The sequence below is a fragment of the Eschrichtius robustus genome, chromosome 18 (assembly GCF_028021215.1).
Source record: "Eschrichtius robustus isolate mEscRob2 chromosome 18, mEscRob2.pri, whole genome shotgun sequence".
NCBI classification, from domain to species: domain Eukaryota; kingdom Metazoa; phylum Chordata; class Mammalia; order Artiodactyla; family Eschrichtiidae; genus Eschrichtius; species Eschrichtius robustus.
The window spans coordinates 16164550-16187705 of record NC_090841.1 but is presented as its reverse complement, the minus strand read 5'-3'; the positions used below and the strand labels follow the sequence as shown (position 1 = coordinate 16187705).

Sequence of the window (23156 nt, the reverse complement as noted above, 5' to 3'; positions counted from 1 at the left end):
TAGCCATGGGTGCTGGTGTGGTCTGGAGCCTGGAGTCATGTGTGCTGCTTCCCCTGCTGCTACTGTGTTCTCTGAAGCTGTGGGCACAGCTGCTGTGGTCAGAGGGCCAGGATTGCAGGCACTGATTCCAGTGTTCCCTCGTTCCATCTCTTCTAAGTGTTCCAATCCACCTGCCTTTAGATGTACAGATGTGTGGAGTCCTCTGGCAAACTGTTGTGGTGGACAGTGGCACCTTTGTTGAGTTGTGGATGTTTTATTGGTTGTAGATTGAAGGGGAGAGACAAAGGTAGTTTTTCACTCTGTCATGTTTCTGACATCACTGTGAATGTACCATATTTTCTTATCCATTCACCCATTGATGGACATTTGGATTATTTCCAGTTTTGGCCTGTTATGAGTAATGTGGCTATGAACATTTGTGTACAAGTTTTTTGTGTGGACACAACTTTCATTTATCTTTGGTTAGTGCCAAGGAATAGGATTGCTGATACTTATGGTAAAGTGTATGTTTAATTGTATAAGAAATAGTTTCCAAAATGGCAGTACAATTTCACATCTCTTCTTATCTTTAGGTTTTCATTTTCTTTCATCAAGTTTTGTAATTTTCAGCATACAGATCCTGCACATATTTTGTTACTTTATAAAAAAGTATTTCATGGGTTTTGGTGCTAATATAAATGGTTCAGTTGCTTAAATTTCTACTTTTCAATCATTCATTGCTAGTATATAGAAATATAATTGAATTTTGTATATTGACCTTTTATACAATAACTATTAAACTCACTTATTAGTTCTGTTAGCTTTTTTGTAGATTCCTTGGGATTTTCTAGGTAGGCAAGCATCTCATCTACAAATAGAGGGGTTTTTTTTGTTTTTTTTTTAAAAATGTGTTTAAGATTTATTTATTTTTTATTTTTTTATTTTTTTAATTAATTAATTTATTTATTTTTGGCTGTGTTGGGTCTTCGTTTCTGTGCAAGGGCTTTCTCTAGTTGTGGCAAGCGGGGGCCACTCTTCATCGCGGTGCACGGGCCTCAATAGTGAGAGTTTTATTTCTTCCTTTTCAATCTATAGGCCTTTTATTTCCATTTCTTGCTTTATTACATTGACTCCAATATAATTTTGAGTGGAAGAAGTGTGAACTGACATCCTAGATGCCTAATCATTGGAAGAAAACATTCAGTCTCACCATTAAGATTGATATCAGCCATAGGTTTTTTTGTTTGTTTGTTTGTTTTGGGGGGGTGTAAATGCCCCTTGTCAGGTTAAGGAAGTTCCCTTTTTTCCTAGTTCACTGAAAGTTTTTATCATAAATGGATGTTAAATTCTGTTTAAAAAATTTTTTGACTCTATTGAGATTATCATATGTTTTATTTTCCTTAGTTTATTGACATGGCGAATTACGTTATTTTTAGAATGTTGAACCATCCTTGAATTCCTGGAACAAACACTAAGTGGTCATGAATTTAAAATATATATATATACTGCTGGATTCAATTTATTAATGTTTTGTTAAGGATTTTTGTAAATATATTTATGAGGGATATTGGTAATTTTCTTGTCAGGTAATGTCTTTACTGGTTTTGGTATCAGGGTAATGCTAATCTGCTAAAATGAGTTTGGAAGTAGTCCCTATTCTTCTGTTTTATGGAAGAATTTGTTTAGATTTATATCTTCCTTGAAGAATTAAGTAGAATTCTCCAGTGAAGTCACTTGGGCTTGGACTTTTTTGTTGTTGTTGGAAAGTTTTAAACTACAAGTTCAATTTCTCTACAAGATATATTACCTTTTCAACTATTCAGGTTATCTATTTTTTGTTGAGCACATTTTAGTAGTTTGTGTCTTTCAAACAATATCTCCATTTAATCTAAGTTGTCATATGTGGCACCTTTAAAATTTCTATAGTGATGAAATGCAATTAAATATCTTGTATATTAGTACTCTCCCACTTCACTGGTTTTATTAAATCATGGTCAGAAAATGTTGTCTGAATAATTTTTATATTTTAGAGTACCATTAAAGTTTTTTTATCTTCTTGTAGGATAAATTTCTTTTAAAATTTCATAGAAATGCTTTAAATATGTTTTCTCTGCACAATAGAAACTATATATATATATATATATATATATGTAGTTTTAAAATATATATATATATATTTTTAAATGGATAGTATTTGACCAGGGACACTCAGATCTTATCCTTGCTACCAACACCCCACTCCAAAGGGAAGTATATCCCTGAGGACCAAGCCGGGCAAAGGACACTCCTGGGTACTTTGGAGGTTTCTCTCTAAGTCCCAGTAGAGAATCCTAATGAGCGAACTTAGGTTGGATTCAGATCTAAAGCCTGACTCTGCTCTCTTCATCCTGAGTTTAATCTAGGAATATAGCCTTGTCTGTTATGGATAGTTTGGTTGGGGGGACCCAGAGCCCTGGAGTGAGAGTAGGAAAACCAAAGAATCATCCCAGTGCCTTTAATGCTTTGAGTATGACCACATGCCTCCCTCCACCATCTGTGCAGATAAATAAGTGTCCAACGGGAAAGATAGGACCTGCCCCCAATGCAGATCCCACCGCTGTTCAACATGGTCTTAATAGTATCTTATAGAGTCTGCCTTCTATCAGTATAAAATAAGTCTTGGTCATAGTTAATATTTTTGCTTTGAATTCAACTTTGATATTAATATTACAACTTTTAATGTTTTGAGATTTCACATTTGCATCTGATATCTTTGTCCATCTCTTTATTTTCAAACTATCATTTTAACTTAGTTTTTGTTCTTGTATACAGCATATAGTGCATTTAGTTTTTAAACTTATCTAAAAGTATTTGTCAGTATTTGATATGAGAGTAATGTGTTTGTATTTATTATCATTTCAGGTATGTTCGGTTTTATTTGCTATCATTTTACTTTGTTTTCTGTATTAAACACTTCCTTGATATTTTTTCTTTAAATTTTTTTAACATTATGCTATTAGTTGATTTGTTTTTATTCAAGTTTTAATAATATGAAAGTTATAAACCTATTTTTAGAAAACATAATTGTACCTTTGTTTCTCCATCAGTATCCAGTTTAAAACTGGACTTGTACCTGGGAAGATAGAAATGCAACATGCTTTTACTTCTCTCTTCTGAGAAACCTAAATTAATGTGGAAAAAACCTGCAAATTTAAATCCATACTATTATCGAGAATTTTGTTATTTATCTTTGCTTTTAGAATCACTTGTTTACATTTCCACGTGCTACATTAACAATGATGATTTGGACTTAGTTCTGAATTTTAAGATTTTGTTTCTTGACACCTTTTCTCTATAAGCTGTCTTCCTTATTCCTGCCTTCTTCAGTTTTATTCCTTGCTCAGTTGGCTCAAGCACTTCTCTGAGTAATCATTTTTAGGAAGGTTACATGGTCGCACTGGGTGTTGGAGAGTGTATGTCTGTTGCTCCCACATATGAATAGTACTTTTTCTAAATGTATAATTATTGAGTTACTGTCCTTTCCCAGCAAACTCCACACACATTGTTTGAAGCTGCATTTATATAGCACACTCTTTGTTAAAAAAAATCTCAATTCTAAATTTACTTGGGGTAGTTTTGGGAGGCACTGAAAGTGATAGTAGAGCCTAAAGCCACCCCCAAGCCATCCTTTTGTGCCCCAATGATTCTGTCGGGCATGGTTCTGGAAATTCACTTTGTCAAGTAAGTTCTGATTTGTTGTAACATTTCTTTGCTACCCAGAGATCTGATAGTCTGTCTGGGATCAGAAAGGGCTTGTATTAAGAGAATGGCAACCTCAGGGGAGGTTCACCTCTTTTGGCCAATCAGTTCCCCATCCGCATCAACCTTTGCTCACTAAGCCTGGGCATAGGTAGTGGGTGCAGATGGAGAAGGGAGAAATTAGAGGGGGTGGGGAGCTCTTATAGCTCAGCTTAGCCCAACAGTATCCATCTGTGGCCTGTTCCATTTGGCAGTGCCCCAGTTCTATTAGGCATCTGTCCTCCCTCTTCTCCAGTCTTGGGCACAGTCTGTGAGCATTGCTTTGGGATCAAATCCCACTTGGGGTGGAATTTGGGTCACGTGTTGGAGGCTTCAGCAGGGCAAGAAATTGCTCCTCAATGACTACCTTGTCTCCAGCCATAGGGTAAAATGAGGCACAACTGCTGGCGCTATAAAACCGTCTCCTCCTACTACTAATGGGAGGAGCCCAGCCTCCAGGGTGTTTCTCCTTTGAAATGTATCTTACTAACATTCCTCACCCCCAAAGTGCACTTCCCACCCCAGCTGTGAGTCTCATTAATGTTTAACTGTCTTATTCATGGGGTGACTTGTTTCAAGAAATGAATATTACAAGACAAGAGCTTCCCTGAAGGTCCCTTATTCTATTGTTGTAGAACAGGTTTGGCCATAGTTTGATGACTTGCCCAGGACCCCACAGCTCACTCATGGGAGAGCTGGAACACACATCTCTTCTACCATTCCCTTCTGTCTCCACGCTCTGTTGCTTTAGTTGATGACCCCAAGCTTAATCTTACCATTAAGTTGGGATTAGGGCTTTACAGTCAAGGGAAAGGTTAGTGTTTTTTTCACATATATTCTACATAGGAAAGAAAGAAAGAAAAAAGAATCAGGTGAAATTTTTACAGTTATTAGTAAAAAGCATTTTGTTAGGCAACTTCTGGAGACTTTAAAAATTATATTTATAAAGGCCTTTGTTGGTTAAATTCATACTATATGTTAGGAAAAATCTGATACACTTGAAAGCTCTGAAGTTTTATTTTTACTTCTTTTTGCAGCAGCAAGATTAAGAGAATTGTGTACTTGATTGTATCATCCTTCACTTTCAGGTATGTGAGACTCTAGAAAAGGAGGTAATTAAGTATGTATTAATTTAATATCAATATTTTTTAATGGCAAAGGATCTGGGAGGGAACAAAAAGCATTTCCACTGTCAGTATGTCGCTAAATAACCTTTGTACCCTGTTTAATGCAATCTAATTTATCTTGGAATTTTAATTGAAGCTGAACATTAAGAATTGCAAAGAAATGGCATGTACCGAGTCTAATAGCAACATATTAACATGCTTTTTTTTTTTACCTGTAAAAGTAAAAATAATGAAACATGCATTTCAAAATTCTATAGCTATAAGGAAAGTGTTTTAGTAAATACCTTATTCACCTAGAATTATTCCTTAATTCTGGAAACATTTTACTTAGATCTTTCTTCTCTACATGATAGTAAGATTTCATACTATGTTACAGATTCACATAATATACTTGCTTCCTTTTAAATTGATAATATTTTAATTTGCATTGCAATTGTGAAAAAGTGCTTTAAGATTAATTTATCTTCATAGATTATACAAATAGTATAATCAACTTATAGAGAATGTGTTTAGCATATATAGGAAGACGGCTTAAGAGTTACTTTAGAGTTCAATTATGTATGTATTCATGGAATTGAATTCCTTCTTATGTGCCCAGAACTGTGCCAGAACCATCCATTGATATGTAATCTTATATTTGTTGATAATCTCACTGATAAGAAGCCTTACTGGTCAAAGTAGTCTTTTAAGGGCTTATGTTAGTCATGCTTTCACTTGGTTTTTATTACTAAATTCTTTAAAAATATCAAGATTAATGAGGTTTAATTTATTGTGGGAAATTGATAGAAGACCCTTCTAAAATTCTTAAATTTTAAGAAGAGTTTACAAGTGGAAACATGTAATTTTAATGTAGTTTGCCTATTCTGTCTTGGAGCGTTGGTCTGATGTGTCTTAATATAAAAGGGCATGATATCATGAAGTGGTTTAGTCGGAAATTTATTTCCCTAACAACTGCTTCTATTGGGTGAAAGCAGAGTAATTTATGTTCAGATTCTAAGAGCAGTTCTCCCTACCACTGAACAGTTTAATCCAAAATAATGACATTTTGATATCAGATCATTGGGCTGAAGTTAGTCTACCTATAGGGGTGAAAACCACTTTATCCTTATTTGGTTTATTTATTTGTTTGTTGTAGAATATTTGGAATTTTGCTGATCTTTGTGGATGTGTCCCTCATCATTACAGACATAGTTGTCTCTGATAGCACGATGTATATTCCTTTGGAATATCATTCAGTTTCTTTAGCTATTGCTTTATTTTTTTTCATGGATGTTTTTCTTCGAGTATTTATAGAAGGGTAAGTTTGATTAATTTTTTAAAAGCACATAGAACTATTTCGTACTGCTATGAGAAGCATCCCAAGTAATTACCAGGTCAACCCAACTAAATATGCCCCTCTTTATCAGAATAATTCTCCTCGAAGGCATACTCCACAAGAGAAACAACAATCCAAATCCCAATTTCTATCAGATTGAGCTTTAGTATTACTATTGCAACTGGCACTCTAGCCTCCAAACCATGTATTCTAGATGGTTCCTTCAACAGATAAAGCTTAAAGGGTTTGCAAAATGGGGCCAGGCAGCTAATATGTCTACATGCACATTATTAAGAGGAATATGTATGTGAAGTATAAATATTGATATTTTTATTGAGTTCAATGTAAATAAAAGCTGACAGTATATTAAATACTAGATAATAGGTCATGAGCAAACCCTACCTCAGTTAAAATAAAAATTTGTGGTACTTCCCTGGTGGTCCAATGGTTAGGACTCCATGCCTCCACTGCAGGGGGCGTGGGTTCGATCCCTGGTTGGGGAACTAAAATCCTGCAAGCTGCAAGGCCAAAAAATTTTTTAAAAATGAGAAATTTAAAAATAAATGAACAAAAACTTGTGTTAAGCTCTATGGGAGAGCGAGTCAGGGACTAAATTCCCCAGCCTCACTTCATCCAGAGCATTTCGGAACATGCTTGTCTCCTTTCTGGCTGAATCTCTGTCCTCATGCCTCCGAGCTAAGGACAGTTGTCCACTCCCAGGTTACTCAGAGCCTAAAGGGACTACCCCAGGATTAGAAGAAGTTTTCCCCGGAGCCCCAGTGCCCGTGGCTGAAGGAGCTAGTGTTGAGGAGGAGGTGCCGGGGCTGAAAGTTCAGCTTTGCACAGAGGAGGCCACACCAGGTCACTGGGGTTCCACTGTGGGTGCAAAACCAGGTGATGAGTTTGCAGGCCAAAGTAGTGGACCCGTCTTGCTCTCACAAGCTCCTTTCATGCACTTCTCACAGCCCGTTTCTCTAGGGCTGTGACATGTTCAGCTTCCATTGTCTGATAGCATGGCTCACCATCCCATCTCTCTCTCCCACCTGTGTGAAGGCAATGCTTGCCTCTTGTTCAATGGTTTGGTTATACCTCTTACTATACTTGTGGTTATACTTGCCATATTGATGCTTTTGTCCTATATAAGTATAAAATGAGTATGTATATTTTTTTCCTTAATCTAGTCTAGTAAATGCACTTTAAATCATTCATCAAAGCAGAATTCCTTTTTTAAAAAAATATTTATTTATTTTGGCTGCGCTGGTTCTTAGTTGCGGCATGCGGACTCTTAGTTGCGGCATGCACGCGGGATCTAGTTCCCCGACCAGGGATCTAACCCCGGGCTCCCTACATCGGGAGCGCAGAGTCTTACCCACTGGACCACCAGGGAAGTCCCAAACCAGAAATCTTAAGGGGGATGAGTCAAATAATTTGTGCTCTTAAAATATCCCTATCTCTTCTTTGGGGAAGCATAAACTTATATATTTTTTTGTTTTTTATTACAGGGTACGACCGTATTTTTCTGATATAGTTAACTCCTTAGATGCTGCCATTATTGTGGTGACTCTACTGGTCAATATCGCTTATATTTTCTATGACTTTAAGGTTCTTAAAGATTTCCCCGAGTAAGAAACATATGCTTCCCTTCTCTTAAAGTTTTTCTTTCTTAAAAAATATTTTCTGTGGCTTTCATTTTGTGTAATCTTTTTAACTCTGAATGTGCTAATTCTGTGCTAAATAAGCTGCTTGAAAATGAAACGTTGAGATAAATTTCCACATATCTGGAAACTAAAGGATGGTGGTGTTTAGAGACCAGTGAAGGGTGTCCACGCTGAGTACCTTTAGTTGAATGAAGAAGATGGCGCCCCCAAAGAAGAAACTGGGGACTTGCCTCTTGTCCTAACTTGAACTTCTCTACATTTTGAAATTCCCACTAAATTCCCACTTGCGCTTCAACCACAAATTTCTTACACGTGAAATTCCTGGGTTTTTCCTATAACCAAGAGAGTACTGGTTTGAGTTGATGAAAAATTTGAGTGACTCCAATGATGATTCTCTAAAAAGGAACAAATGGAAGAGAAAACGAGGTGACATGGGTAGAAACACAGAGGTAGAATTTTTGCAGTATAGTTAACATGATGAAAGCTGAGGCAAAGTTAGAACTGTTAGGGATCAAACAAAAATGTGTATGAGAGACCGATGGCTTCTTTTCTTTCTCCTCCTCTTTCTACTGTGGCAGTGAGAAAAAGAAGAGCGGAAGTGTTCTAGGATGTAGCTGCTGGGTGGCTCACTAGGCTTATTCCTTAGTCAGACAGCTTGCCGCTTCCTGCACCCCAGCTTCTCAGGACTTTCACTCAGGTCCCAACAAAACTTGATGTGATAAGCTTTTGGAGTTTTTGAAAATAACCAGAACCAGTATGGTCTTCAGACAGGCAACCTTAGCATCACCGAAGAGCTTGTCAGAAATACAAGAAGAAAAGGTAGAAGTAGGTCTAGGCCCACTCTAGACCTACTGAATCGGTATGCACACTCAAGCTAGAGAAGCACTAGCCCAAACCATCAGTTCTTTGCCATCGTGTTTCTTCCTGATGGTAGGAGACACACTTGGGAAGAAACTCATATGCTACCTGCCTGATGTGTGTTCACAGCTCTAGTGAACCCCTGTTACTCACGGGAGTTAACAGAGGGGAATAAGAATTCTGTTTTGATGAGAAGAAGATTGAAAAATGCTTGTCTTAAACCACAGAAGTTAAATCCACAAATTCTGAGAGTCTACCATATGACTTTTTCTTTAAACCAGAGTTTCTCAACACCAGCGCTACTGATATTTTGGACCAGATAGATTTTTAGTAAGGGAGCTGTCCTGTGCATCGGTACTGAGCAGCACCCCTCTACCCACTAGATGCAAGTAGCAGCCCCTCACAGGCAGTTGTGACAACCAAAAATGTCCCTGGACATTGCCAAGTATGCCCGGGGTGGGTGGGGTGGGTGGGAGGCTTGGGCCAGGGGGGCGTGTACAAAATTGCCCCTGGTTAAGAACCACTGCTCTAAACTTAGTCCATACTGACAAAATCCTCTGTTTCTAAAGCAAAAATGAATCTTTTAAATTTATTGTTAGATTGACAATGATTTTACGACCTCTACGACTTATCATTCTGATAAGAGTTTTTCATCTGGCTCATCAAAAAAGACATCTTGAAATGCTGACCAGGAGGATGGTAAGTGGGCAAAATATGTTTTATGATTCAGAAAAAAATGTTTGTGTTTCAGGAAATAATGGCAAGGGTTGTAGATATCTATATATTGTTCTTTTTTTATGTTGATTTATGTTTTACAAATGAATGACTGTTTTAAACCCTCAGGTTTCAGGAAACAAACGGCGATACAGGAAGGACGGATTTGACTTAGACCTCACTTACGTTACAGGTTTGTGAAGTTTATCTCTTGATTTGCCTATATTAACATCACATTTTTCTTGTGTGTGAGTAAGTAATTATATGCTGATTTTGTTCTTTCCCTGTCTGAGGCATGTTCTTTCAAAGCATTTTTTATCCATGAAGACATATGCCACTATGATAGTGTGACATATTTGGAGTTTAACCCTGAAAATGGAAAAATCTTAATTTTCATCTCAATTCAGGGCTACTTGCTTATAGTATAGGAAGTTGAATGGATTTTCAGCCGACTCCATTCGTTTGGTTTAGAATTTATTGAGTTCTAGTAGGTATCCTCGGTCCCAAGGATTTCAGAGAGACCTGTTCTCTTCCTAGAACCCTAGAGATGAGGTCATTGCTTTGTAGGTCTCAGGTTTCTGAGTCAGGGGTGACACTGGAAAGCACCCTAGGAGTTCCCAACATTGCTGGAGCCCAGATCTCTCATTTTTCTTTGGTGTTTAAATAAGAAATAAATTCCCACCACAGGGGGCCCTCCAGATTAAAGTCAACGCAAATCTGTTGCATAAGGCTGGAACCAGTTGAGACTTGGGAACACTGAATGTAATGGTCAAAATAGTGGATACTTTAATATCCAGTATTGGATATTAAAGTTGATTATCCTGAGGGTTAGTTAGCTTTTTTCCTGTCATTCTCAATCCTGAAAGTTCTTTTCTATGAAAACAGTCTGATTATATGTAAGTCGAGTTCTCATATATTGTTTCACATCTGTAACATTTGTTAATAGTGGTTGTTTTGACTTCCAGAGCGTATTATTGCCATGTCATTCCCATCTTCTGGAAAGCAGTCTTTCTATAGGAATCCCATTAAGGTAAGAGTTTTTATCTAACAAATGCTCACATTTCTCAGTAAACATAGACTGTGGAATTGTACGATAATGTTGGCCCAGAGATGACAGTGTTCTCCTAAAAATTTACTCTTTCAGGTAAAAAATTATCATGGATTGCTGTAATTAGCTTTCGCTCTCTGATGAACCACCCGCACACTTAAATGACTTGTAACAGCAGACATTTACTTTGCTCGTGATAATGTGGTTTGTGAATTTGAATTGGGCTTAACTGATCAGGGACACGCTTAGCTAATTTCAGCAGAGGTAACTCATGCATCTGTGGGCAGCAACTGGGCATCTGAGGGTTGGCTAGTCTAAAATGGCATTGCTGGATGGCTCCAAGTGATGTCTCATTCTGTAACAGGCTAGCTCAGGCTTGTTCACATAAGGCAGTGGCAGGGACCTCACTAGCATCAAGCAGAAGAATGCAGAGGCCCTGGCTCTCAACTAGTATAATGTGGCTTCTACCTCATTCTATTGGACAAGCAAACTACAAACCCAGTTCAGATTCAAGCAGACAACAGATGCCGTCTCTGGAAGGCAGGAATTGTGGTGAATTGTGGCTGTTTTTCATGGTCTATCATAGGGAAGAAGATTGAGAATTCTTTAACTAAAATGTGTATTCTTAGATTGAGATCCTAAATTACAGTTGATACATACTGCTTTAGGTTCCGTAGATTAAATAAAGTTCAAACATCAAGTGATGCTACTATGAAATGCCGGTTAAAAGTCATTGTTTAAGAAGTTTGCATATGTGTGCGGGTGTGTATACATTAGTGCAATTTACAGTATTTGTTCTATCTCAATAAAACTGTAATTATGTATGTATATGTGTGTGTGTCTATATATAAGTATGTGTATATATAATTATACTTTGAGGCATAAAAATTACTGTACATTGTGCTAATCTCACGTATATCTTGATAAAATTATATATAGGTATATATACAGCCAACACCCCTATCAAAATATAGAACATTTCTTGCTCTTTTTCAGTCAATACCCCAACACACTGGAGGTAATTACTATTCTCACTTGTGTCACAACAGATTAGTTCTACTTTTTCTTGAATTTCACATAAATGGAATCATAGACTACATCTTCTGTGTCCAGCTTTTTATGCTTAAAATGAATTCTGTGGGATTTATACAATATTGTTGGGTGTACAGTAGTTCTTTCTAAATAGTATAAAATAATATTTACTGCTTCTAGAATACTGATTGAAAGCTCAAGCATTCAGTTTACTTACAGAAATTATACAATTATACATTGCTTCACAAAGGCAGCAAACACATTACACTCTAAAAAGTCTACTTTACAGAAAATTAAAAATTCTAAATATCAAAAGGTACATCTGAAGAAACAAGTATAAATTTGGCAGCCAGTAATTTTGACAGGAAGTTGTACAGCTTGCATGACTTTAATCTGTGAATATGACCTTCAGTCATTTAGCTCAAGTTCATCATTAATTTATTAATTTTTCCACTATAATTGCGTTTCATACCATTGACATTTGCATACTCTAGAATATGTTAGAAAGAAATGTGTAGTATTCACAAATGTTCAGAAAAGCAAGCAAAAGTTCTGTGAATCTGCCCAGTTCTTCTGAGGTGGTCTCACATCAGCTTCATAAGCATATTCAATCCTACAAAATAGTAAGCTAATGTTTGAACACAATTTCCAAGATAAAGCACATTTTCTCACAAATGTGGAGTCTTTTTCTCAAGCACCACAAAAGTATACAAAAGAATTTTAGTTTGAACAGATCTCTCAGAACGTGTTTAACCTGATATTTCAACAGACTTAAAGTTTCCATGGTTTCACAAGGACCAGATTTTTAATTACTTAGAGGAGAAAGAAATGGCCTTGAAAGATGCGGACTCGATCATTACCAATAGAAAAAGTATCCAATGCATATCTTATAGAAACAGAAAAATAGAACATTTCCCCTCTCAGAATAATGTGTATATAATTACATGTAATATATATTATATATACTATACTATATAGCATATATTAGATAATATATAGTTGTGCATGTAATTATATAATAATACATTTCCCTCTTAAAATAGTGTATATTTAAATTGTATATTATAGTATATATTAAATATATATTAATATATAATGTATACTATATAAAATTAGTATATAGTAAATGTAATATATATCATATGTTATATATAATTATATGTTATATATAACTGCATATAAATTTTATATAGTATAACTATATATTATTCTATTTATAAATATATATTACATATATATCTATCTCTTATAGAAACAGAAAAATATAACATTTCCACCTTAGAATAATACATGTATACTTATATATAATATATATTATACAGAATAATATATAATTACATGTATAAATTATATATTATATGTATATGTCTTATATAACATGTAAATATATTATTCCATTTATAAATATATAATATAAACTCATCTCTTATAGAAACAGAAAAATATAACATTTCCCCCTTTATAATATATTTACATATAATTATGTTATTATATATAATTATATAATGTATAAATTATATAACTATATTACATATCATATAATTTTATAACAATATATAAGTATGCATATATTATGAATATATTAACATCATAAATATATAATACTGTAAGTATATAGATATGTAACATATAAATTTATAATTTATATATTATATAATTATATAATTTATATTTTGTATGAATGATATGTAAATTACAATTTATATATCATTTATACAGTATATAATTCTGTTATATTATTTGTATATAATGTTATATATGTTATATTACTTTATTTTATATTATATGATATGTATTATATTACATATGTTATATCATATAACATATATAACATATTATAAAATATGTTACACATAAATATACAAATATTATTCTAAGGGAGCAAATTTTTAATTTTTCTGTTCCTGTAAAAGATGAACATATATGTAATTTATATTTATAAATATAAATAATATAACTACCATGAAACCCTTTAATTCATATGGTAAATGTTGAAACTATGACCAAAATATGAAAACTGCCAGAGCTGTTAGAAAAAGACTAGAAGCCTTTTCACATATGTATAATCTAAGCATGATACTCTCCAAAAAAAGAAAAGGAATTGTCATTATTACCTTCCAGTTTGAAAACTTTAATTCTAAATTAAAAAAAAAAATCTATACACAAGCCACTGATTTAACCAGATCCTCCCCCGCCCCCCCAAAAAAGTGTTTAGTAAGCAGGACCCAGAAGAGCTGATATTCACAGTTCCTACAAGAAAAACTCTTTCAGGGTTTATCCCATGAAGTACTTTATTTTACAACCTTCTTCTCGTGCAAAACTAAAGGTCCATTTGATTACACAGAAATTTCATACAGTGTAAAACTAGAACTGAGTGTGAAATACTGCATGTAAGTATTTCTAAATAGTCTTGTTCCATCGGTTCATCATTGACTTCTGTGGCTTTATAGTCATTTTCTGTGGAAGATTCTGAGAGAATCTCTCCAGTTCTACTGGAATTGGAGCCTCCTAATTCTTCTGTTTCATGGCAGTCGGAATCCTACTTGCAGGGCCTCTGTTTTCACTATCTTCAGAATGTAAATCTTTTTCATCCAGAGACAGATGAGATTCCTCTATTTGATTATTTTCCACAGAATTCTCTTCATTTATAGTTAAGGCATCATCAGATTCTTTCTCTTGAATTTTTTTTTTCTGGAATCATTTCTGTTGTTAAAGACACTTTTCCTCTTCATTCTCTTCTCTTTGTCTTTATTCTTAGATGAAGCTGGTTCTTCTGTTTCTTCTGTCATAACTGAAGAAATGTGACTAGAAGTTGTTTGGTCATCTCTGACTTCACCTTCTTTGTCAAACTTGAGTTTTTTAACCTCATGTCCCTCAGCTCCCAGAGCATATTCATTTGGATGTTTATTTTCTATACGGCTCACTGAGGAACTCCTGATCCAGATGTCAGAGTCACTGTGAATTTTGTCCTCATCATGCTGTAAGTTTGTAAAGACTCTTTGCTCACTGTGCTCTGAGGCAAACCATTCCTTCCTTCCTTCCTTCCTTCCTTCCTTCCTTCCTTCCTTCCTTCCTTCCTTCCTTCCTCCCTCCCTCCCTCCCTCCCTTCCTCCCTCCCTCCCTCCCTTCTTTTCTTCTTTCCTTCCTTGTTCTCTCCCTTCCTCACTCTCTCCCACCCCCCCATTCTCTCTCTCTCTTTCTTATTGTATAAGTTGCAGGAGTACAGCATTAAAATTCAACAAATGTATACACTACAAAGTGATCACCAGCACAAGTCTAGCTGCCGTCTATCACCATACAGTTGACCCTCTACCTATTTCAGCCACACCCCAAACCCCTTCCCCTCTGGTAACCAGTAATCTGTTCTCTGTATCTGTGTTTGGTTTTGTTCGCTTTTGTTTGTTCATTTATATTTTTAGATTTCACATATGAGTGAAATTGTACGGTGTTTGTCTTTCTCTGCCTGACAATTTCACTTAGCATAATATTCTCAAGGTCCATCCATGTTGTTGCAAATGGCAGGACTTCATTCTTTTATGGTTGAGTAGTATTCATTGTGTGTGTGTGTGTGTGTGTGTGTGTGCATGTGTGTGCATGTGTGTGCACGCATATTTATCACATCTTTATTCATTCATCAGTGGACATTTGGGTTGTTTCCATATCTTGGCTGTTGTTAATAATGCTGCAGTGAATATAGGGGTGCATATATCTTTTGGAATTGTAGTGTTTTTTTGTGTTCTTTGGCTAAATAGCCAGAAGTGGAATAGCTGGGATCATATGGTAGTTCTAGTCTTAATTTTGGGGGTAATTTCCATGCTGTTTTCCATAGTGGCTGCTCCAATTTACAGTCTCACCAACAGTGTTTGAGGGTTCCCTTTTCTCCACATCCTCTCCAACATTTGTTATTTCTTACCTTTTTGATAATAGCCATTCTAATAGGCGTGAAGTGATATCTTACTGTGGTTTTGATGTGCATTTTTCCTTAATGATTAGTGTTGCTGAACATCTTTTCTTGTGCCCATTTGCCATCTGTGTATCTTCTTTGGAAAGTTGTCTATTCAGGTCCTCTACCCATTTTTTAATTGGGTTGTTTTTAAGTTGTATAGTTCATGTATTTTGGATATTAACCCCTTATTGGATATATAAATTGCAAATATTTTCACCCATTCACTAGGTTGCCTTTTCGTTTTGATCATGGTTTTTATCACCATGCAGAAGCTTTTTAGTTTGATGTAGTCCCATTTGTTTACATTGGCTTTTGTTTCCCTTGCCTTTGGAGTCAGATCCACAAAAACATCGCTAAGACCAATGTCAATGAAATTACCAGCTATGTTTTCTTCTAGGAATTTTATGTTTTCACATCTTACATTCAAGTCTTTAATCCTTTTTGAGTTAATTTTTGTGTATGGAGTGACATAGTGGTATAGTTTCATTCTTTTGCATGTGGCTGTCCAGTTTTCCCAATACCATATATTAAAGAGACTATCCTTTCTGTATGTTCTTTTCTCCTTTATCATAAATTAATTATCCATATATGTGTGGGTTTTTTTCTGGGCCCTCAGTTCTGTTCCATTGATCTATGTGTTTGTTTTTGTGCCCGTACCCTACTGTTCTGATGACTTCAGCTTTGTATCAATAGTATAGTTTAAAATCAGGGAGCATGATAACTCCAGCTTTGTTCTTTCTGAAGATTGGCTATTCAGGATCTTTTGTGGTTCCATGCAAATTTTAGAACAAATTACAATTTTCTTAAAGCTTGTTAACCACCTAACTTCCTTCTCTGGTAGCTTTAAACAATGTGTATTTACAGTAGAGGATAATCAGAGTAGTCATTCACAACTTTTGTGTGCTATTTGAAAACCATCAGTGGGTTAGTTATGACTTGGAATGTATGTACCTTTTTATTCCCTGAATCTCCCCTAAAAGGTGCTAAGTGACGGACCAGTGAATAAAAGGGTGATAATCATTTTAGGTTAGTCCTAGGAAAAGGCTTATGTTGGTGCCATGTGGAATATGTAAGGTATGTGTCCATCTTTTTTAGGAAGTTGTACGGTTCCTGGATACCAAGCATCAAAACCACTACAGAGTCTACAATCTCTGCAGTATGTACATGACTCGATATTTTGCTAGTATAGATAGAAAACAGGTCACTCACTGCATGTAAGAAGATGATTCAGTTTTTACATTTCATTTAATCATAGGTATTTGGTGGTGGTGGGAAGTGAGTTTTAAAAAGTCTCCATCTTGTGCTGGCTCTATTTGGTAGGAAAAGAAAGTGCAACAGCACACAGTGCCCTGTGAGGGAGGCAAGAGACTAGGGGCAGAGCCATTTTAGGAGAGTCAGGTCTAGTGGTAGTAAGTTTTGGAAAATATTTGTTTTTTCCTGCCAGCTTGTGTTTTGAAGACAATTCAACAAATGCACGCTCTAACCCACTAGGAATGAGGTGTGAGGAGACCAGGGCCCTGCATGGGAAAAAACCCCAAAACCCTATAGCAAACAAATTATAGCCCAGCTGACCCTCTTCCTGTATATTAAATGGACATTTTCAGGAGGCAGGTATTTTGGTTGGCCGCATTGGCTTCTGGTCTGTGTAACCTTCCGATAACGTAGTGAGTAGCCTGCTAGAAAAGTACAAGTAAGGCCTATTAAACCAAAATAACTTGGGCTTATGTTACTCAAGATGGACAAAACACTACTCTACTTTTATTTTTGAGACCCTTACGTTTGTTTTAGAGCAGCAGGAGCCAGACAGAAAGCTCCTTTTAAAGGTAGAGGAGGAATTTCTAATAGAAAAGTATAACTTATTTACACCTTGACCGTTTACTGTGTTTATTAGGGTTAGAGATATGACCCGTGCATCATTTATTTCAGGTGAAAGAGCTTATGATGCTAAGTACTTCCATGATAGGGTCCGTCGATACATGATTGACGATCACAATGTCCCCTCTTTGAGGTAAGTTTGATGCCACGCTGGCTGTCAGAAGAGGGCTAAATACACAGGGCTTGATTTTTTGGGAAGTATTTTCATTCAACTAAAAATCTTTCACTTGGAATTAGTGAGATGGTGGCGTTCTCCAAGGAAGTAAAAGAGTGGATGGCTCAAGACGAGGAAAACATCGCAGTGATTCACTGTAAGGGGGGCAAAGGTAAAAAACGTTTTTCTTTTTCGTTCTCTTTTTCTAAAGAAATTTGAAAAATATATTAAAGTACACCAACAAGATACGTTCTGCTATTAACCGGTATTAATCATTGTTAACATTTTTTAATATTAGCTTCAAGACTGAAGGAAGGGAAGGAAAGAGGGAGGAAGGGGAGAGGAAAGGAAGAAAGAGTAAAGAAGAGAAGAAAGCAGGAATAGAAGAACTGAGGAAGGTTAAGTGTGTTTTCCCTTGTTTATTGACTATTTGGGTTTCTTCATTTTTGATTTGCCAAAATATCTGTCAAAATACAAACACTGTTTAACTTTAGAAACCATCAGAGCACTTTTCATTTTATTTAAGGTTGTTCTTAAACTTTGTGAGGATGTTTTAAAGTTAAGAGTGTCAACAGCCATGCCATTTCAAAGACCAAAAATTATACTGGAATTTTTATAGTGTAATGATACATAGAAGTTGATTTTGGTGGGGGGAAAATGGGGGTGGTGGGAAAGCCAGTTGTAAATTCAACCAATTTAACTTGAGTCAGATTTTCTCTCATTCAGATTTAGGCTTTTAATAATCATCTAGGCATATTTCACAGTTTTTGACAAATAAGGAATTACGGTTTCGTTGGGCTGTGAAACAGTTTTTTATATTAAATTCCAGGAAAACACACTTTAAAACTGCCTTCTGTAATTGAGTAGAATAAAGTTTTAGTCTTATTTGAAAAGTAGTTTCAAGCTCATGAGTTAGTAGGTAAGTTCTATCTTTAGTTCCACAGGTCGAAATATTCTGTATGTATGGCAATTTACAATATTGTGCCTAAATGAAGAATACAGAGGTTGAACCACATGGAATTGCCTTTCTTTGGACCATCTTTTACTTTAAAAAAAGGCCATTTAATATGGCTCAACCAAAATATTATAATCTAAGAGTTGGCTTTAGTTTTCTTTTAATCAGGTTAATTCCCTGCTTAAAGGAAAACCTTCATTTCAAATTTAATTTTTTTTTCTGAGAGCAGACTTACATTATTCTGTGTTCATGTGTGTTTCATTGCTTTCCCTTTAGGATTGTTTCGAAGGCTAGTATTCAGTTGGTCTGTACCAGAGCAGCACCTTTTTTCAAATTTTCATTCATCTTGGTTTTGCTTCTTTTTGTTGGTTGATGCCTGCACATTACCAGTAATATCATGATAGCCCAAATACTTTGTGATTGATCTATAGGACTTCTTTAAATAATCTGGGTGCTAATTTTTTGTTAGCAGTTTATATTGCAAATATCTTCTTCCACTGTGTTGTCTTTTAAGTTTGATTGTGATTTATTTTGTCATATAGAAGTTTTAAATGTTTAATGTAGTGAAGTTTATCAGTCTTTTGTGTGTGTGTGGTTCGTGCATTTTGGTCACGTTTAAGAAATCCACCCATACACTGAGGTGGTGAAGATATTCTCCTTATAAAATAGTAAAGCTTTGCTTTTTATATTTAGGTCTTTAATCTAATTGGAATTTGGGGAGGGAGATTTCTTTTCCATATGGATGGACAATCGTTCTAAAACCATCTATGACATGCTCATGTAGTCCCCATCAACATGTAGTCCCTTCTCAGTCATATACCAAGTTTCCATACGTATTTGGGACTGTCTGTGAATTTTCTATACCACACTATTGTAATTTTTATAGCTTTATAATATATATTGATAAAGACAGAAATCTCTTGACTCTTCTTACATTTAATTTTAGAATTATTTTATCAAGTTCTACAAGAAAATATATTTGGGATTTTTATTGGAACTGCATTGAATCTATAGATTAATTCAGAAGCATTGAGAACTTTGCAATATTGAGCTGTACATGAATAGTTTTCTATTTATTTGAATCATCTGATCTTTCAATAATATTTTATACTTCTCTTCATGATGGTCTCGTATATCTTTTGTTAAATTCATCCCAAGACATATTGCTACTGCAAAAGGAAGCTTTTTTCTATTACATTTGGATTGGTTCCAATTTTTGCTATTGTAATACTGCTATGAAATACATTTTTCTTGTTGCACATGTGCCCACATTTCTGTTGAGTGTACACCTTGGACTAAAATTGTTTTGTCTTAGGATAATGAATCTCAAACTTTAATAGATGATGTCATCTGTTTTCCAAAACAGTTGACAATTTACACTCCACTGGCATTGCATGAAAGTTCCAAGTGTTCCACGTCCTTACCAACACTTGGATTTCTCAGTCATTTTATTTTTAGCTATTGGGTGGGTGTGTAGTTGTATCTCGTTATGGCTTTCATTTGCATTTCTATGGTTACTAATAAGATGGAGAAAGTTTTCATAGGTGTATTATGATATCCTTGGATATTCTTTTTTGTGAAGTATCCGTTTAATTTCCTTGTCTATTTTTATCCTGGATTGTTTGTTTTTTTCCAATTGACTTGTAGGAATTCATTATATATTCTCAATTTCAACTCTGTTGTTTGTTATATGTATTATACAGTATTACAAGATACCTTTTCTGCTCTGTGATTTGCCATTTCTCTCTGAGTATCTTTTGGTTAACAGCACTTCTTTTCTAACATAGTGTACATTGTTCTTTCTCTTCTTTTTTTTTTTTTTTATTATTTTATTTATTTATCTATTTTTTAGAATTTTATTTATTTTTTTATACAGCAGGTTCTTATTAGTCATCCATTTTATACATATTAGTGTATAAATATCAATCCCAATCTCCCAATTCATCACACCACCACCATCCCCCTGTGGCTTTCCCCCCCTTGGTGTCCATACATTTGTTCTCTACATCTGTGTCTCTATTTCTGCCCTGAAAACTGGTTCATCTCTACCATTTTTCTAGGTTCCACATATACACATTAATATACGATATTTGTTTTTCTCTTTCTGACTTCACTCTGTATGACAGTCTCTAGATCCAGCCACGTCTCTACAAATGACCCAATTTCGTTCCTTTTTATGGCTGAGTAATGTTCTTTCTCTTCTTAAGGTTAGTGTTCTGTGTCCTAATTAAGAAATCTTTCCCTGAGTTTAAAAAGACATAGTCCTATATTATCTTATGTAAGTTTTATTTCGTTTGGAATTGATTTATGTGTGTGGTGTGAGGAAGGGGTCAAGTTTTATCATTTTCCATATGGCTGTCTAATTGTTTCAGCACACTGATTTCATTTCCTTGCTGTTCTGCAGGACATGGGTCTGTTTCTGAACTTTCTAATCTGTTCGTTGCTTTTTCATCTATCTGTGTGCTAGTAGCACAACTCACTTACTTGCCTTAGCTTTCTAATAAGTCCTGATTTCCTTTCAAGGGAGTCCACTCATCTTGTTCTTCACAATTGTTTGGGTTTTTTAGGCCATCTACATTTCCATATACATTTTGGAATCAGCTAGTCAAGTTACACACACACACACACAGCACACAGCCCTGATGGAACTTTGGAATTTCATTGAATCTGTAGATAGAGGGGAATTGAAATGTTTACAATACTGAGTTTTCCAATCCATGAATGGAAATATCCACTCATCTAGTTAAGTCTTCTTCAATCTCTCTTTATAATGCCTTTTCATTTTCTGCATAGAAAGCTTGTATATGTGTGGTTAGATTTATTCCTAGATATTTGATATTTTGGTACTATTATAAATTATATCCATTGGAAATTTTTATGTCCTAAATTTTTTTTTGTTGATGCTCTAAATGCAGTTGATTTTACTAACCTTGCAATCAGCAAACTTAACTAAATTCATTCATTAATTCTATTAACTTGTCTGTAAATTCTTTTGGATTTTATGGCACATGATTATATCGTATGAAATAATGAACTAAATTTTTCCTTTCCAATCCTTTTTTCCCCTAGCACTCGCTAGAACCTTTGGTACAGTGTTGAATTATACGTGATGATTGCAGGAATCCTTGTTCTCCTGCTCTCAAAGGAAAAGCTTTCAGCATCTCATCAATTAGGGTGTGTGTGTGTGTGTGTGTGTGTGTGTGTGTGTTAGATATTCTTTATCAGATTACGACATTCCTTTAATTTGCTAAGAGTTTTTATAATGAATGAATGTTGAATTTTATCGGAAGCTTTTTCTATGTCTTTAAAATAATATGATTTCTTACCTTTATTCTATTAATCTGGTTGATTACATTGATTACAAAGTAGTAAACTAACCTTGAATTCCTGGAGTAAACACAATTTTGTTGTGCTGTATTATTTTTTAATAAATTGCTGGATTCTGTTTGCTAATATTTTCTTAAGGATTTTTGTATCTATGTCATGAGTAAGAGTGGCTACAGTTTTCAAATTTTGGTTTCATAAACCAAAATTAAGTTGTACTTTTTTTTTTAAAGTCTCTGGATGAGTTTGTATAAGTTGACATTTTTTTCCCTTACATGTAAAGTATAATTCAGTAGTAAAGCCACATTGGCCTCAGTGGGGGAATTGGCCTTAGTTTCTCTGTGGGGGAAGTTTTTAAAGTATGGTTCAATTTCTTTATTAGATATGGGATTATTTATAATTTTATTTCTTCTGCGCATTTTGGGTATTTTTCCAAGCATTTGTTCATTTAATCTAAATTTTCAAATGCCTTGGCATCAAATTGTCTTAAAATATCTAATTCTAATGTCTACAGTGGTGTTGCCTTTTTCATTCCTTACATTGCTATTTTTGGTGCCTTCTCTCTTTTTTCTTTTGATTAGTCTCACCAGGAATTTATTAATTTTATTAGTCCTTTCAAAGTACCAAGTGTTTTGGCCTTACTGATCTTCCCTATTATTTGTTTTTTATTTCATCAATTACTTTAGTGTTTCCTTTCTTCCACTTTCTTTGGTTTAATTTGCTGTTTTTTTCCTAACTTCTTGAGATGGATGCTTAACTCATAGATTTTCAGCCTTTCTCTTTTCTAGTTAGTGTTTAAGTCTATAAATTTCCCTCTAAGAATAGATTTAGCTTCATCACACAAGTTTTTGTGTATATTCATTATTATTTAGTTCAGAATATTTTCTAATTTCCATTGTGCTTTTTTCTTAGACTCATGGGTTATTTAGAAATATACTGTCTTATTTTCAAACATGAGGATTTTGTAATTATCTTCTAGTTATTCATTTCTGGTTGTATTGCATTGTGGTCAGAGAACATATGTAGTTTTTTGGTTCTTTGAAACGTATTTAGACTTGCTTTATTGCCCAGAATTTGGTCAATTTTATCAAATGTTTTCTGTGCACTTGAAAATAAAGTGTATTATGCAATGTCCTGAACAGTGTTCTATATGTGCCCATTAGGTCGTTTGTTAATTGTTTTATTCAAATCTTCTATATCCTTAACTGATATTTTATTTTGGTTTGCTTGAATTCTTTGCAGCATAATTCCTTCCTCCCACCCCCACCATTTGCTTGGAAGTCATATACTCTTTTTATATTCCTTAGTAATTACTCTAAAGATTTCAACTGACATCCCTTATTTAGCTATCGGTTTTTGCTTTTATCTTAGTGTTGACCTTGTATCTTCCTGAA

The 23156-nt window shown here is 34.9% G+C and overlaps 1 protein-coding gene and 1 pseudogene across 3 annotated transcripts in view; one reads left to right on the top strand and one right to left on the bottom strand.

The window, feature by feature from the left end:
* Positions 1-2298: 2298 nt before the first annotated feature.
* The window catches only part of LOC137752247 (phosphatidylinositol 3,4,5-trisphosphate 3-phosphatase TPTE2-like), a 52499-nt gene continuing 31641 nt past the window's right edge, over positions 2299-23156 (top strand). Inside the window, exons 1-10 of one of the 3 annotated variants that reach the window (XM_068527020.1) lie at positions 2299-2307; positions 4792-4844; positions 6019-6180; positions 7701-7820; positions 9314-9413; positions 9558-9621; positions 10394-10458; positions 16550-16610; positions 17381-17462; positions 17567-17655. In XM_068527020.1, the coding sequence (XP_068383121.1) occupies positions 6092-6180; positions 7701-7820; positions 9314-9413; positions 9558-9621; positions 10394-10458; positions 16550-16610; positions 17381-17462; positions 17567-17655 (670 nt within the window). In that variant the 5' untranslated portion in view covers positions 2299-2307; positions 4792-4844; positions 6019-6091. Of the gene's footprint in view, positions 2308-4791; positions 4845-6018; positions 6181-7700; positions 7821-9313; positions 9414-9557; positions 9622-10393; positions 10459-16549; positions 16611-17380; positions 17463-17566; positions 17656-23156 lie in introns of those variants that run through there. The other 2 variants (XM_068527018.1, XM_068527019.1) reach the window with 2 other exon arrangements.
* On the bottom strand, positions 13829-14533 carry LOC137752251 (serine/threonine-protein phosphatase 4 regulatory subunit 2 pseudogene; annotated as a pseudogene).